Here is a 16,439-nt window from a genome sequence, read left to right on the forward strand (position 1 = left end):
TATCCTTCCTGTGAATTCTGTATTTCTCTTCAGGTCCTGCCAAGACTGGTTAAAAATGTAGATTTATTACCATGATCTATTTCTTCCCCAACATTCCCCCATGCCCTTTGAAATTCTAGGGCTGCATTAGCCAGTGCAGCAGAAATGCAGGGATAGTCCTCACTTCAAAAGTGTAAATGTTGGGGGCCGGGAGTTTGGCCTAGCATGCACGAAGACCCAGGTTCGATTCCTCGGTACCACATGCAAAGAAAAAAGCTGGACATGGTGCTGAGGCTCAAGTGGTAGAGCTCTAGCCTTGAGAAAGTCAAAAGGACAGGGCTCAGGCCCTGAGCTCAAGTCCAGGACTGGCAAAAAAAAAAGTGTAAATGTCCAGGAAGGGAATGATGGCATGGTAAAATTATAGACTAGATATATACTTAAATGTGCCTTTCAAGTTGCTTTAGTTCTTTAAATAAAAATTATAAACCAATTTAACCAGAGCAGAAGGTATTCTTAGTTAGAACGTTAGGTTTTTAGTCAAATCAAGAATATAATGCTTTTGAGAAAGGGTATCAATGTACATGAATTAATGTACCTTCTATCTGGCAAATATAATGTAACCCTTGTATTAATTACAATAAAAATATTTTAAAAAGGGGGGAAAAAGAATGTAATGCTTTAAGTTATCTATAGGAATGTAAGGTATAGTGAAGATACACAGAACCCAGCATTCACCAAAGTATTTCTTGATTAAAAAATAGTTTTTACTGTTAACAAAGCTAAAAACTGAATGGATTCCAAGGTACCTTATTATAAATAATTGCTGGCTTTGAAGAAGAGAGAGTAGAGCTAACACTTTAGAATCTGTGAGATATTGTACATGTGCACTCTCATTTGATCATGAATTTTCCCACCATGCCAAAAGTGTGTGGCCTAGCATACATGAAACCCTGGGTCAATTCCTTGCTGCCACATACACAGAAAAAGCCAGAAGTGGTGCTGTTGCTCAAGTGACAGAGTGCTGGCCTTGAGAAAAAGTGCTCAAGGACAGTACCCGGCCCCTGAGTTTAAGTCCCTGGCTACAAATAATAAATTTTTCCACCATCTCAATTGTCCAGATATGTAAAGTGAGAGCCAGGTAAGTTAAGCAGTTTGCCCATAGTCAGCCAGCTGGTAGTTGGTATAGCCAGCGTCCATATATCAGGTGTCAGCTCACATAGAAATCAAGCAGGTCTGACTCCAGGGCCATGTATACTTTCCTGGATTAGTTGGATGTCTTATTTGCCTGTGGTAAAACCAACTCCAGAATGGTTAAGAAGAAGAGATCTTATTTCATATAACTAAGTGGATCCAGAGCCCAACTCTCCCTGGAAGTATCTCCATTTCTTTCCTTCTTCACTATATAAGTAATATCTTAGTTACTGAGAAAACATTGCATCTTTTTCTCAGGCATAGGCAAGAAAATGATGGTTGAGAGTAGAAGAGGGTGGCTGCAGATAGTTTTAGGTTTATATCTTCCCAGCTTTGGTGTTCCAGTATTCAGACATAATTGTAAGGAAGACCTCTGGTTGGTTGCCTCTAATGATTTGCCTAATGTGAGACTCAGCTCCCAAATTGGCTTTGCCACCAGACTCCCATGCAGTGGGTGGATGGAAAGGAAAAATTCCCCTCTGCAGAACAGTGTGCATTTGGCTCACCTTAGAAAGGGAGAGCAGGAGAACCTGAGCCCATCCAAAGCAAACCAAACCAGAGCCTAACTATTCAACCTCTAGGAGGCCACACTACTTCTTGTTAATGGTATGTCTGAGAGTCTTTCTTAACATGGTAGCAAAAACTTGAAAGCCTCCACAAGATCCTGACCTCTTAAGGGGCAAACATGCATGATTGAGACACAAAAAAATAACAGCAGTGTGTTTGCATAAAACCTTCAAATCCCAAGAAAGTAATTCTCTTCAAACAAACAATGAGCAATCTATGAACAATTGAACAATCTAAGAAAAGTTATACCTACTACCTGTAAGGACAAAAGCCTGAATGTCTTCCCTCTAATATTGTTGTCTAATTTGAGAATAATATGTTCTACAACTCTCTATACCCAGTAAACTATCAATCAAATCTTAAAGTAGAATAAAGACATATTCAAAAATTAAAAAAAAGATCCTGACCTCATAGGCCTGTCTCTCGTCCTTGGGAACCCATGGTGAGAGGGAGGGAATAAGGCCAGCAGCCCAAGGCTGGAGGTTCCCAGTGAGGCTGCCTCCCCCAGCCATGGCAGAGAACCAGGAGTTTAGTCAGAAGGACATTTGTTCTCTTGCTTTTGTGTGAAATGGGTAACTCAAGGATACCATGGAATCATCAGCATGAGAGGTTCCCCAAATTCTGTGTCTTAGTTGGGCTGCTTCCAAGGGTTTAGATCTTGTACCATTAAGGGGGAATTGAAGAATTACGTGTTTTTCCAAGGGGCCACCCCTATCATTCTAGACTACTTGGAAGGCAAAGATTTGAGGATCATGGTTCAAAAGCCAGTCTAGTCAGAAAAGTCTGAGATATTTATTTCCAGTTAACCAGCATGAAGCTGAAGTAGAAGTGTGGCTCAAGAGATGAAGCATCAGTCTTGAGCTAGACCTTGAGTTCAAGCCTCAGTACCCAAGCATGTGCGTACCCACTCACACACAAAAATTGTGTGTTAATAAAAGAAAATAGATTCTTTTTCTTTTCCAGATTCAAAAGGGCCTGCATTGTCTCTCACCAAGCTGTGAGATGCCTTTACTGTTGTTGAGGCAAAAGAGCCTCCAGACTTACATATACAGAGCTACAGAGGTTCGTGTGCCCTGAGGCTTTATGAAGGGAAAATGGCAGATCACAAGGAGCAACTTGGTCCATCTGACCCTGGAAACCCACAGGCTTTTACTGAGCCAGTTAGAAGAACAGTCTCTATACTGGTAATGTTGTTCAGGGCATCACTATTGTCCTCCTGGTTTCACCATTTGGGTTGGGGACAGGAACAGCCAGCAGTGTAAGCCTGTCCCTAATTGCTGTTTGCAGAGGCTTTGATCTGTATGGTTTCTTCTTGATTCATTTTTTGGGTTCAGTTGAGGATTTGGACTGTTGACAAGGGGATTATTCCAAGCCCTAATTAAGTGCTTGCCTGCCGTGGGGCCAAGTGCCAGCTGCTGACACATGTGCAGACCTAGAAGCTTGATCATGCTGCCCATGGCTTATCCCTCACTCTACACCCTCCTAATGTACCCATGAAGTAAGATTCACAGACAGTGGCTATGGTCTGATTTGCTTAGTGGTAGATGGGTGTTTTCTCTTCTCTGGGTAGCTCTGCCAATTTACCTCCTGACGAAGCTCATATCAGAGGTAGAATAGAAGAGTGACTCTTCTACTAGTTTCTTAGCTGTTCTCCCAGTCTCAAATCACCAGTCCTCTTCTAGTCTTTAGGGATTGGAGAGTTCATTTATTATGGAAAGCTGCCCTGCATCAGTAAAGTGCTGTAGGAAGCAACAATGTTGGGAAGCTGGCTAGAGGAGATAGCTCTGGGGAGAAATCCCAACCAAATGTCCCCTGCTAGCCTGTCCTCCAGCTTCAGCCTCTCCTAGCATCCATCAGTTACTCAACAATCAAACACATGCTTGCTGACACCCCATCCAGTCTGTTGTTTCTGGCCCTAAAGATTCCTCAGTCAATTGCTCAGCCTTCTTTGTGTGTCTTCCCAGTCTCTAGCAACCAACTAGACAGTATTTTTTCCTGGCTTTCACCCAATCACAGCCATTCTCTTTTTTGCTCTGCCTCCATCCCTGATATGGGCAGAGCCTTGGCTCCATCTTCCTGGCAGCCCTGCTGACAGTGGGTGTGTCACAGCTGGGCCCTACAGCTGTGCAGGCTTGCAGTGTGTGCATTGGGCCAGGTCTGCCAGGAACCTAAGAAAACAGCTCATCAAAAGCATCAGAATCAACTCCTTTCTGCTTGGCACCATGATCCCAGCAGGCAGATGTGTGGCTTGAAGTCTTAGAGGAACAGTGAAGACAGAAACCCTGCCATTGCTCTGGGCTCATGCTGGGGTAGCTTGACTTATTAAATAGGTTGGGGAAGCCCAGCAACTTTTTCCTCAACCATCCACATATCCAGAGAGAGCCCCCCATTCTCTTTAAAGGCCTTTTGAGGCCATAAAGGTTTTTGAGGACATTTTATGGAGTTGCAGTACAGTTTTCCTATTCAAAGTTATTATAGGGTTATGGCTACTATATCTTTATTTTTATGACAAGTTGTTGGTTATGCCCTTGATTTATTTGATACTGGGCATCTGTTCAAGAACACAGCTTCCAATTAAATGCGGTTACTATGGCAAAAATGTGATTCTCCTCAGAATGACCCTCTTCAGGGCTGTTTCCAAAAACTCATTATGGTGAAAATTCGAGGCTGTCTCTTCATGTTCCAGAGTATTCCTCCCTGCGGTCATTTGGTTTTCTCATGTGGAGGATTAGAGGGTACCAAGGCTGTGGGTTGGACCCAGAGATGAAGGGAAGGGAGAGGAAAGAACCTTTCTCAAGAACTAAATGGGTCACCATTTAAAACCATAACACTCCAGTGATGGTTAGAATCCTAGATACCAAGAGCAATTTTCTTCAATGAAAGGAAGCAATTACAACCCAAAGAGCCTGGGAAGCCAAGCCAGACCCATCCAGACCCAGGCATTCAAGGCCTGGCTCTCTCACTGTCCTTTGGGTACCATCCTCACTCTCCTTGGGATGTGGCCCCAATCCTGTCCCACTGAGTCGCAGTCAGCTTGAGACTAGCTTGTGCTGTGACCTCATCTTTTGTGACTGCTTTAGTATTGTCTAAAAGTAAAGAGCCAGGTAACTGCTTTCACCTCCATGAGACTTGGGGGTCTAGCAGAAGCAGACATTCCACTCTGCTTTTGGCTCTACAAAACTTGTCTCACCAAAACCAGGAACTATGATGAGGTCTATAGGCAACTATTCAGTTTGGAGACCAGAACTGGGTTCCTGAATGTGTCACGTAAGATCACTGGCAAACCACCTACTTCTTCACTGTTTCCTCAGCTCTACAGGCTAGCTGTGGTTGGCTTTGTGTGTTATCTGGGAATCCTTGGTGCTATACCCAAGTGTCTGTCACCAGTCCTATTCCCAGTTGCCCTTGGGTTCAGAGCCTGGGTCTCTGAAGCCTTGTTCCAGGAAGCCCAACTTAGGTCAGCTGGTGTTCATAGTGTTGTAAGTATCAAGTAGGATTTTCTATGTGGAAGTCCTCTGTCAAAGTATTGATGTATTTTTACTCTACTCTTGCTGAAAAAATAATACCCTGTCTATGGCGCATGTGTGTGTGTGTGTGTGTGTGTGTGTGTGTGTGTGTGTGTGCGCGCGCGCGCGCTCATGTTCTCATGTTACTGGGATTGAATTTAAGGCCCTATGTGTGCTTAAGCAAACACTCTACTGATGGAGCCATACCCTCAGCCCTTTTGGATTTTGATTGTTTTTTTAGATAGAACGTTACTACTTTTTCTGGGGGTGCCCTTCCCATCCTCCTGCCTCCACTTCCCAAGCAGCTGGGATTACTGGCTGGTGAGTGTGCAACTGCGCCCAATTCAGAGCTGTGGCTTCTTAATTGAAGACTGGTGATGTGGGCAGAGAAGCCTGCCCCTTCCCCAGCCCCTGTCCCCTAGGGATAGGATGTGATACTCAGGAATCCCTCACAGTGGGTAGATGGGAACAAGGGGTATACTTGAAGATTTTAGATGATATTAGGCAGTCCTTGAACAACTTTTTCCCAAGCTAAGAGGACAAGTATGGACATTGCAAATCATTCAGACCTTGGAACTGAGTAAGGTCACAGAATTCCTGCCTTTGTTTTCAGATCCAAGGGCTATAAAAGTATCACTTGAAAACTGCAACTTTCTTACATGATGCCAGTTTCAACACATTTAAAACTCCTGGTATATTATTTAATAGAACATTTCAGAGATAACTTTGAGTTATATGGCGACAAGGAGGAGAAAAGAGAAAAACACGGAAGCATCGTGTCCCTGAGGTCTGGAATGCTGGCAATGTCCCCAGTTAATCATTGTTACCTCAGGGCCCAATGGGCCCACAGCCAGCCTGATGCAGGGGGCCAGAGTGCTTGACCCTGGAATGCTGGGAAACCTTGGGTGCAGTTAATGATTTATCTCCTCCTAGTTGTAGTGCTGGGCAACCTTTCTGTCTGAAGCTTCACAGGAGGCCTGGGATCATCTCCAGAAGAGAGGGTAGGCCAGCTCTGCCTAAAATGGTGCAGGAGCCCAGCACTGGTGCCTGTAATCCTAGCTACTTGGGAGGCTAAGTTCTGAGGATCACAATTCAAAGCCAGCCTGGGTAAGAAAGTCTGAGAGACTCTTATCTCCAGTTAACCACTTAAAAATCCAGAAGTGGAGGTATGGCTTAGAGAGTAGAGTGCTAGCATTGAGCAAAAATTCTCAAGCTCTAGAACTGGTATAGAAGAGGAGGAGGGGGAGGAGGAGGGGGAGGGGGAGGAGGAGGAGGAGGAGAGTACAAGGGAAGATAAGGGTGATTTTCAAATTTACAATATGACCAGCCTCCCACAGGTCTTCTTTCTATAGGAATGCATTTCCTTACTTGAAAATATAAAGAATGGCTTAACAGGATAATAGTTATCTGAAGTCCCTTTACCAACAGAAGGCCACAAGATGTCATAATTTGGCTCTTGTAGTGGTCACATCTATAGTACCAGCTACTCAGAAAATGGAGATCTGAAGGGTCATCTGAAGGGATGGAGGTGAGCCTAGGTAAAAAGTTACTAAGACTCTAACTCAACAAATAAACTGAGTGTGATGGCAAATGCTTATGATCCCATCTATATAGGAAGCCATAGGAAGAATTTTGATCTGAGACGAGATAGGACATACATAAAAGGCTCTGCCTGAAAAGTAGAGAAAAAAGGACTAGAGTTTGGCTCAAATGATAGAGCCCCTGTATAACTCTTATTTCCATTGCTATAGTACCACAAGTACCTGGAGGTTCTCAACAAATTGACAAATGTAATACACACACACACACACACACACACACACACACACACACACACCACACACACACTGTACAGGCACATTAATAGAAATGAGCATGTTTTTTATGTAATCTTATCTTACAAAAGCCAACTATGTTTTTTGTGGAAATACTACACAGGAATAGATAACTGAAATTAAAAGAGGGAAGCACTACATTGGTGACCATCTGGAGACAGCCACACTCCCCACTTGGATTTGTCCAGCTGTGAGCACCAGCAGACCTGATCTTCTTCACTCCCTCAACCTAAGGTGTGAAATGCCTGCTCTGGAGAGACTGCAGTGGATTCGGGCATCTCTGGCATATAGCTTGAAAATAGAAGCATTTCCTCATAGGAAATCCATCTCTGTCCTGAGTATAGTTTAGATTTTATAAGGAGATTTGTTATTTGTTTCTATAAATTATAAATAACATGGGTCATATTTTGTTTTTGTTCTATTATTATTACTACTATTATTATTATTGATGCCTGACTACAAAGTAGTGAGGTTGGAAAAACAGGATTTGTGAGCTCTGTAAAACTGAAGAGAAACAGATGGTTGGCTCTGGGATTTAAAGATTCCTTCCTTGTGAATCTTGACTCCTAAGAATCTTGCCTAAAGATGAATGAGAGCAGTAACTTTTCACAAAACAGGATAACTAAGGTGTGGCTCGGTGGTAGAATGCTTGCCTGGCATATGCAAGGCTCCAGGTTTGGTCTTCAGCACTGCAAAAGAGAAGAAAAAGACAATTACTACTACTGTTAAAAATCACTTCCTTCCATAGGGAGCTTAGAGAAGGCACTGCCTGTGGATGCCCTAGGATGCATACATGTTACCCCACGTGCCCATGTAACATTACTCTAGATCTGCTGGGAGAGTTCATTGAATGCTTTCTCTGTTATGGAATTTAGGGTCAAATAGTGAATTCTGCTTTTACCTCATCCCCTTCCATCTCTCTTGTCTTGAATGGATCCAAGATAAAAGCTATTGAGATCCCTGTTTTGTGCCACAAAATAAGCTTCTTTCTTGAAAAAGCTTTTGTGCTGACTTCTGTGCCTTTTCTTGTCCTAGGTCATTGGTGAGGGAGGCTCCTTCAGAGATGAACCCATTCGGAGGAGCTTCTTCAAGCATTCCTGGGAAATTATTTCTCTGAAACTCAAAGGAAATTCTTTTCTCTCTCTTTTCAGAATAGTCTTCTCTGTATGAGTTGATCTGAGGTTGAGATAAGCCAAGAACATAGATGAATGCCCACCATTTAGCACTCAGCTCAGATAAGCCAAGTACTTAGAAATGTTTTGACCAGTAGTCAACACATTTAATAATTCCTCTCTTTGCTTTGATGCCAATTTGTGAGCAGACTGAGAGTTACCAGTGTCCTAGGCTCTAAAGTCAGGATGTTTGACTTCTTTGCCTTTTAGATTTTAGGAAATCACCCAAACTCTCTGCACCTCAATTTCTTCATTTGTAAAATAGGAACAAATCTGGCATAGATTTGGTAGGATTGCTTCAAGGATGAAATGAGTCCATTTGGGTTAAGCATTCAGAACCATACAGGCATGTGGGGAGAGTGCGCATGAAATAGAAGCTCTTACCCTTTCTTCTTTTTCTTGAAGGTCCGGGGTTACCCAGAACCCCAAGTAACTTGGCACAGAAATGGTCAGCCTATCATCAGCCAAGGCCGCCTCCTGCTGGACTACGGTGTCCGAGGGACTTTCAGCCTTGTGATTCGTGCTGTCTGTGAGGAGGACAAAGGACAGTACACCTGTGAAGCTAGCAATGGTAGTGATACCTGCCAGGTGACTGTGGAGCTGACAGTAGAAGGTGAGTCCCAGGAAGTAGACCCTTGGTTGGAGCTGACTGCTACTTCCACAGGCCTTTCATTCCTCTTCAGCTCTGTCTTGACTTGCAAGAGAAAGCACACTCCAGGCCAGGGCTCAGGACATCCAATCTCATTAGAGATAGATCACTGGACAAGGGAAGTAACCCAAAGGACACTGTCAAACTCAAAATTACTCTCTTACTCTTGAACCTTCCTGTAGCTTCTACAACATGAAGACTAAATGTGGACATTTATGGTGGATTACTGAGTCCTGTCCCATCTGACAGACTGTCCAACTCCTCTTTACCTGCTCACCCAGCTCTTTCACCTAGGCCCCTTACTCCTCCTTGAAAAGGCCTTCCTGAGATTTTACCCTGCTGTATCCTGTCTAAAAGCTCCTGCTGCTGCCATTCACTAACTTATCCTCATATCCTTCTGGCCGCTTCTCAGATGTTCCCTTCTCGGAGACTCCTTTTTGACCACCCCAGCCCATGACTGTCATCTCACCCCAACTCTTACTCTTCTAGATCTTTCACTCTCACCCTGTGCCAGTCCCCCACCCCCATTCCACAGGAGCTGTGGAGCAGAAGGGCATCATCCTGTCCACAGCCATATGCGAAGTTCCTGGCACACTCTCTACACTGGTCTATACTGAATATTTGGAGAATGAACAAGATTAGCATCATCATGAGATAATACCTGCACTGTATAAAAATACCATGTAATGGGGCCATGATAAATTATACAAGACTCAGGGCATTCAAACTCAGTGAGACCAAAGGAGGATACTCTCGAGAGAGGAACACAAAGGTGCTATGTGAATGTGCATTTGACCATATAAAATAGCATTTATCAAAATAAACTCCAGGTAATGGGAAAAAAATGTAACTCCAATAATAATAGACAGGAGATACACATATCAACATGTTAACATAGGTTAATACTTAAAAATAGTATTAAATTTAAAACTAGGAAAAACATCTGACACTAAGAACAACTGTTTTTTTTTTGCTATTGATATATTGTTCATACATGAAAAAAAATTCTAGACCAGGCCACTTTCTGCTGGTCAAATGACTAATAACTGGAAGGGTGAGGTGGTCTGCCAGCCTCCCAGAAGTAAGATGAGGCTCCCTCAACTTTTCTAGGCCTTTCTATAAGAGCTTATTAATGAGAGAGGTCTCTTTCAGAAGACCATCTGCTGAACCTAGTTTTCAATGAGTGCTGTGTGTGAGGGCTGTGGCTGTGAAAATAGCTAAAGAAAGGCTCAGAGGGGTGAGGTGCACCTGAGGCAATGACCATTTTTTACTCTGTTTTCCCAATTTTCCTGGAGCCATGGGAGGGCAAACAGACTGTTTTACATAGCAGTGTGCATAGTTTTCATGCTTTCCTTAAATTCTTTAACTGATAGGTCATTTAATGACCTTCGAGTGCCTTAGCTAGGGCTTTGCAGATAAAAAGTGGCCCCTGGTCATTCTCAGGATGGACCTCATAGCTGCCGTTCTGATTTTGTGCTATCCTGTTTTACCCATTTTTTGGATGCCTTAACTGTGAGTTGAGGCCCACAAACAGAAAGCATTCTGTCCCCTTTAAGGAATGCATGTTTGGGGCTGAGAATGGAGAGAGTGCCGAGTTAGGAGTCAGAATCCAAAGTCCTGCTTTCCAACTTTCACCAATGTGATGTGACATAAAACCTCTACAAAATAAAGGGAGTGGTCTCCATAGCCTGGGTCAGCCCTGATGGTCCATGTTAAGGAAAGACAAGTATGTTCAGCATGCACAAGCGTTATGGAAAATCTAGGTAAGCTGAATTTTTTTCCTCCATTCCCATTGTTCAGGAAATTGGATCTGTTGTCTCATACAAGTGGGGCAATGTTCAGGAGGTCCTGGCAGGGATAGCAATGAGGTAGAACAGCTACAGAGAAATGAGAGAAGACTCGGGCTCTTGGCCCTGTCCCTACTTTGTCATCTGGTTTTACTTGGGGCAGATAGGCATGGAGCTTCTAACTGGAGGAGATAGAGAATGGCTCATGGCTTCATGGTCACAGCCTCTCTTATTGGTGGCCTGTGTGCCTTTTGCCCCTGCATTGAAAGCCTGTGGTTAGCTTATGTGTGCTTTGAGGCCACCCCATGGGCCTTAAGCATGGAAGATTCCACTTTTGTCCCTTCTGCTCTGGCCCAGTTGTTGGTTGTGTCAGGCTAGCACAGCCTATTACAGCTTACCTATCTTGCTTTCCACACTCAGTGCTGTCTTCCTTATTCATGCTATTTCCTTTCTGGAAGAGAAGAGGACCTAGAATTAAGGGTATAATTCAAATATTACCTTTGAACCCTCTAGTGATCAAGTTTAGGAAGCAGTGATGTGCCACAGGAAGAAAGCCAAATGGCCTTTTGTTGAATTACAGCTCTGTTGATTTCTGACTGTGGAAAAAATGAATACTTCTAAACCAATCTGTCCAATAGCGAGATAATATGAGCTACATGAACAATCTAGAATTTGCCAGTAGCCACAGTTTAAGTCAGATGAAATTAATTTTAATGAAGTATTTTATTTTAAAGTTTGAATATCCAAAGAATTATTTCAGTAGATAGTCTATGTGATGTAAATGTTATTAATGCAGTACTTGAGATTCTTCAGTGGCTAGAGTATATTTTACCCAGAAAGCACATTTCAGTGCAGACTAGCTATATATTTGGTACTGGGGATTGAACCCAGGATGTCGCACTTGCTAGGTAAGTGCTTTGCCACTGAGCTACATCCCAGCCCAACAGGCTAGCTATATTTTAAGTGCTCAGTAACTACATTTGGCTAATGTCCACTGTTTTTTATACAGTGCACTTCTAGAATCTTCCATTTAAATAGCAATAAACAGGCTTACCTACGGAGAGAGGAGAGGTGAGGAGGGGAAGGGAGGGGAGGAGAGAGAGAGAGGGGAGGGGGAGAAAACATGGATTGTCTAGGTGGTGAGCAACCCTAGACCATTGCACTCGCAGAATGAGCCTGGAATATAGGGAGGAAATCAGGAACATGTCCCAGTGGTGGATATCCTCATACACAGCATGAGACAGATGGTCTAAATCAGAGAATGCTCTTTGCATTCAAAGGACAAAGAGTCACTTAGGTCAATAAGAAGTGATAGAAAGCTAATTTTAAAGACCTATGCCTTGGAGCTTAGGGAAAGGTAAACTGCAGGCCCCAGAGGAGATCTGGACCTTAGTAGATTCTAGCCATGATACAGGGTTGGTGAGTCCACATGGATGTGCATGCTTCACCTAGAGAATCTTGCTAACACAGAGATACTAATTCCACAGGTCTAGAGCCAGTTCTGAAAGGCTAGAGTTCTAGCCGGCATCACAGGACTACCCTTGGACTAACAAAAAGAGTCAGTGACGGGTTGGTGGAGATTTAAGCCTGCAGTTGAGTGTGGTGTTTCATATCTATAATCCTTGCACTCAGGAAGCAGAGGCAGGAAGAACTCAAATTTGAGACCAGCCTCGTTTAGTTCAAGGCCAGCTTGCAATATGTAAAAAGAGCAAAATGGTCTGGATCATAGCTCAAATGGTAGAACATTTGCCTAGCAAGTTTGAGGTTCTGAGTTCAAATCCCAGTACTACCCCCCGAACCCGCCCCCCCAAAAAAAGCTAAGGAAGTTATCCCAAACTTGAGTTATCCCAAATGTTCATTTCCCATCCTATCCCCTAGATGTCACCAGAGCCTTCATTGCCAACAGCTTACTACACAATTCTCCTTTGTCAGGCTTGAACTCAGGGCCTGAGCACAGAATTCCCTTTAATATCTAGGAAATGAAGGAGGATTTAGTAGTAAATTGAAACTAGTAGTGCTAGCTCATTTAAAAGTGGCAATGATAATAAATAATTCTCTGATTAAGTTAATAGTTGGTTCCCTTCCCTATTTTACTTAAGGTTAGCCCTCTACCACTTGAGCTCCACTTCTGGCTTTTTGCTGATTAGCTGGAAGTAAGAGTCTCACAGACTTTCTTGCCTGGGCTTGCTTCAAATTACAGTCCTTTGATCTCAGCCTCTTGAGTAGATAGTGTTATAGGAGTGAGCCATTAGCACCCAGCTTCTCTCAAAAACAATTTAAAAAATCAAATAGTTATTCTCTGTTATTTATTCTAACATTACCTTTATTCTTTTTGTTTCATTAAATATTATTACTTTATTTTATTTTTTTATTGTCGGGGTAATATCTAGAGGGGTTACAGTTATATTCGCCAGATAGGTGCATTACTTCTCACACACTGATACCCCTTCTCATGTTTTTGTCCCCTCCCTCCACCCCCTCCCAATCATCTTATTTTCCCTCCCTTCCCTTTCCTATTTCAAATAAAGAAATAAATGTATATACAATATACCAGGTAACAAAGTCAGATACAGTAACAATATGAAATTAACTAAAGGGCAAAAAAAGAGAAGAGAAATAACATAGTACATTACTTTTATTCTTTATCCACCCATGCTCTTTTGTTTGTAATTTATACAGTATGACCATTATCATTCACTTCTAAATCCAAGTGTGTGATAGGAATTGATAGAAATATCTGATTGTCTCATCTTCTAGTGTGCTCAAGTAGTCCCATATGGCCCACATGCGTGGATGATTAGCAGTGAACTTCAACTGAGGGTGACTAAGTGTCACAAAAAATGATGTTTGTTCTGGTAGAATACAAAACCTCTGTTTTGAACAATCCTTAAGAAACACTTTGAAGTTGGCTCAGGTAGAAGGCAGCTCATTGGTTTGCCTGGAATAGTCAAGTATAGTCCTTTTGTCCTGTCCTCTTCATGTTAAGAGTCACCATTTTCATGATAAATTATATCATCACTCTGTGTGTGTGTGTGTGTGTGTGTGTGTGTGTGTGTGTGTGTGTGTGTGTGTGTGCATGTGTGCTGGTCTGGGGCTTGAACTCAGGGCCTATGTGAGGTCCTTAAGCTTTTTTTGTTCAAGGCTGGTGCTTTCCACTTGAACCACAGCTCCACTTCTGACTTTTTGGTTGTTAACTGGAGGTAAGGGTCTCACAGACTCCTACCCATTCTGGCTTTGAACCCTGATTTTCAGATCTTAGCTCATGACTAGCTAGGATTACAGGTGTGAGCTTCTGGTGCCTAGCTTTCACCAGACCCTTTTAGGAGCAATTCTGCTTGTAGTCTCAATCACATAATTCACTTTTTGAGCAGTATGTCCTGTTTCCATTCACTCTTGTTGTGTTTGACAAAAGGTGCCATGTCTTACTTTTACCCCCTCCTCTGTTGAACTTTTCATTCCTAAATTAGTCTGCCAACATTCTTTTCCTCAACCTTGAGAAATCTGAGCTTGAGTGTTTAAAATACCTTCTACATCTTTGTCTTTTCTTTTTCTCGCCAAATTGATCCTGAATTCCCCAATTCTCTTAATCTCTTCTATTTTTGGCTTTCTACCTGTGTTCCCCTCCCATTTATTTATTTTTTTTGGCAGAGCCTTACTGTTCTGCCAGATTTTCATACTTTTGTGAAATTGCTTTAGTCTTATCTGACAAATTGCAACTTAAAAATCTTTTTCCTATAAATAGGCTCTGTCCGTTTATCTTAGCCTAATTCTCTTCGTTTGGATGTAAACTCTCGTGTTAACTCACATTAAAGTAAGCACTCTTCAGTTCCCTGCTAACCTGATGCTTTAGCATTGAATTACACCCTACATTGCTCTTGCTCTGGTATGGAAATCCCTGCCGTATCAGTGGGAACCAGTATTCTTCACTACTCCATCAGGAATGGCAGTATTATTGCTTTTGTTTTCCTTTTAAAGAATTTTAGCTTTTGGAGTGAGGAGTGAAAGGAGGACAAAAACATGAGAAGGGGTATTAATATTTGAGAAGTAATGCACCCACTACCTGATAAATGTAACTGTAACCCCAACAATAAAATACAGTTTTTTTTTTCTGGCTTCAAGTTTATTCCACACAAAATAATCCTCTTCATCTTTACTGGGGTGGCTGTCCATGTCCATGACCAAATCCACCTCTAAACTAAAATTCAGTTGCTGACCAGTCCCAGCCTCAGCTTTCTTGTCAGCACTAGGTAGTACAACTATCCGTCTGTACGTGTCTCTGTCAGCTTCACCTCTTATGAGGCTTGCAGGCCTTTCACCCTCCAGACCTTTGGGCTGAGGCCTGCCAGTCTCAGGTTGGCTGCGGTGCAAGGTAGCAGGCACAATCTCAGGAGGCAGATTGAGGTAATCTTGGAGATACTGGATGCCTTCGTTGGTTAGGTACCAATAAAAATGCTTCCAGACAAACTGTTCCTTTACATAGCCTCGAGATGAGAGAGTGCATGGCCTTCATGACGTGAAGGTTGGGCACATTCTTGTCTGCTAGCTCTAGATGCTTGGGTATGTGGACATCCTTCTTGGCCACCATAACCCCCTCCTTAAAGGCATTCATAAATGGCAATTGGGCTCTTCTTGGGCATCAACATCACGGAGGCTTCAGGGTCCGAGGCTGAAGGCTTCAGGGTCCAAGGCCGAGGCTGGAAAAGCTAAAATACAGGGGTTTTTTTGTTTTTAAAAAGGAAGTTTTACTTTTGGATTAAGATGTTCTATTCCCGAGAATTTGAAAAATACTCCATTTATTTATTAGGATAACAAAACAAAATTTTATTTATTATTTTAACTTTTAAAATAAGCTTTTGACTTTTTTTAATTTCAATGTACAGAGGGGTTACATTTAAAATCGCCTGATAGAGGGGGCATGACTTCTCACATATTGATATCCCTTCTGATGTTTTTGTCTCCATCCCCCCCCCCATTTTTCCTATCCTATTTCAAATGAACAGGTAAACATCTATATAATATACCAGACAACAAAGTGGGATACAGTAACAATATAAGATTAACCAAAGGGCAACACAAGAGAAGGGAGAAAAACATAATACATAAAGAGTAACAGTCACTTATAATTAAGCTCTTGTTCCCATGTCCTGGAGGTCTATTAATTTGGCCTCATCCTGTATGACCTTATGTATCCAGGGTTTAAGCTATTGTAATCCTCTGCTAGGAGAGTTCTAGATGTGTACTAATTATTATAGATGAGGGAAACCATTAAGCCTATATTCCTTTGGGTCTGGCTTACTTCATTTAATATGATTTTTTCCAAGACTTTCCATTTTCTCACAAATGGTGCGATGTCGTTCTTTCTGACAGCATAGAATTCCATTGTGTATAAATACCACATCTTGTTGATCCACTTATCTACTGAGGGGCATCTGGGTTGGTTCCATATCTTTGCTATGGTAAATAGTGCTGCAATGAACATTGTTGTGCTAGTGGATTTACTGTGTCCTTGTTTCTGGATGATTGGGTGAATGCCAAGTAGTGGAATTGCTGGTTCATAGGGGAGCTCTATGTTTAGTCTTTTGAGGAACTTCCATACTGCTTTCTGTAGTGATTGAATTAGTTTACACTCCTGGCCACATTCCCGCCAGCATCTGTTGTTGTTGGATTTCTTGATTATAGCAATTCTAACTGGAGTGAGGTGGAATCTCAGAGTTGTTTTGATTTGCATTTCTTTTATGGCCAGAGATGTCGAG

General features: G+C 42.4%; 1 protein-coding gene and 1 pseudogene across 3 annotated transcripts in view; one reads left to right on the plus strand and one right to left on the minus strand.

The window, feature by feature from the left end:
• The window catches only part of Mylk (myosin light chain kinase), a 202,635-nt gene that overhangs the window by 51,671 nt on the left and 134,525 nt on the right, over nt 1-16,439 (plus strand). For all 3 annotated transcript variants that reach the window (XM_090345269.1, XM_090345261.1, XM_090345252.1), the window contains one exon: nt 8,656-8,863. In XM_090345269.1, coding sequence (XP_090201395.1) covers nt 8,656-8,863 — 208 coding nt within the window. The remainder of the gene's footprint in view (nt 1-8,655; nt 8,864-16,439) is intronic.
• LOC150069230 (small ribosomal subunit protein eS10 pseudogene) lies at nt 14,837-15,329 on the minus strand (annotated as a pseudogene).

Source organism: Megascapheus bottae, chromosome 1 (assembly GCF_031878675.1).
Source record: "Megascapheus bottae isolate mThoBot1 chromosome 1, mThoBot2.hap1, whole genome shotgun sequence".
Classification (NCBI taxonomy): Eukaryota; Metazoa; Chordata; class Mammalia; order Rodentia; family Geomyidae; genus Megascapheus; species Megascapheus bottae.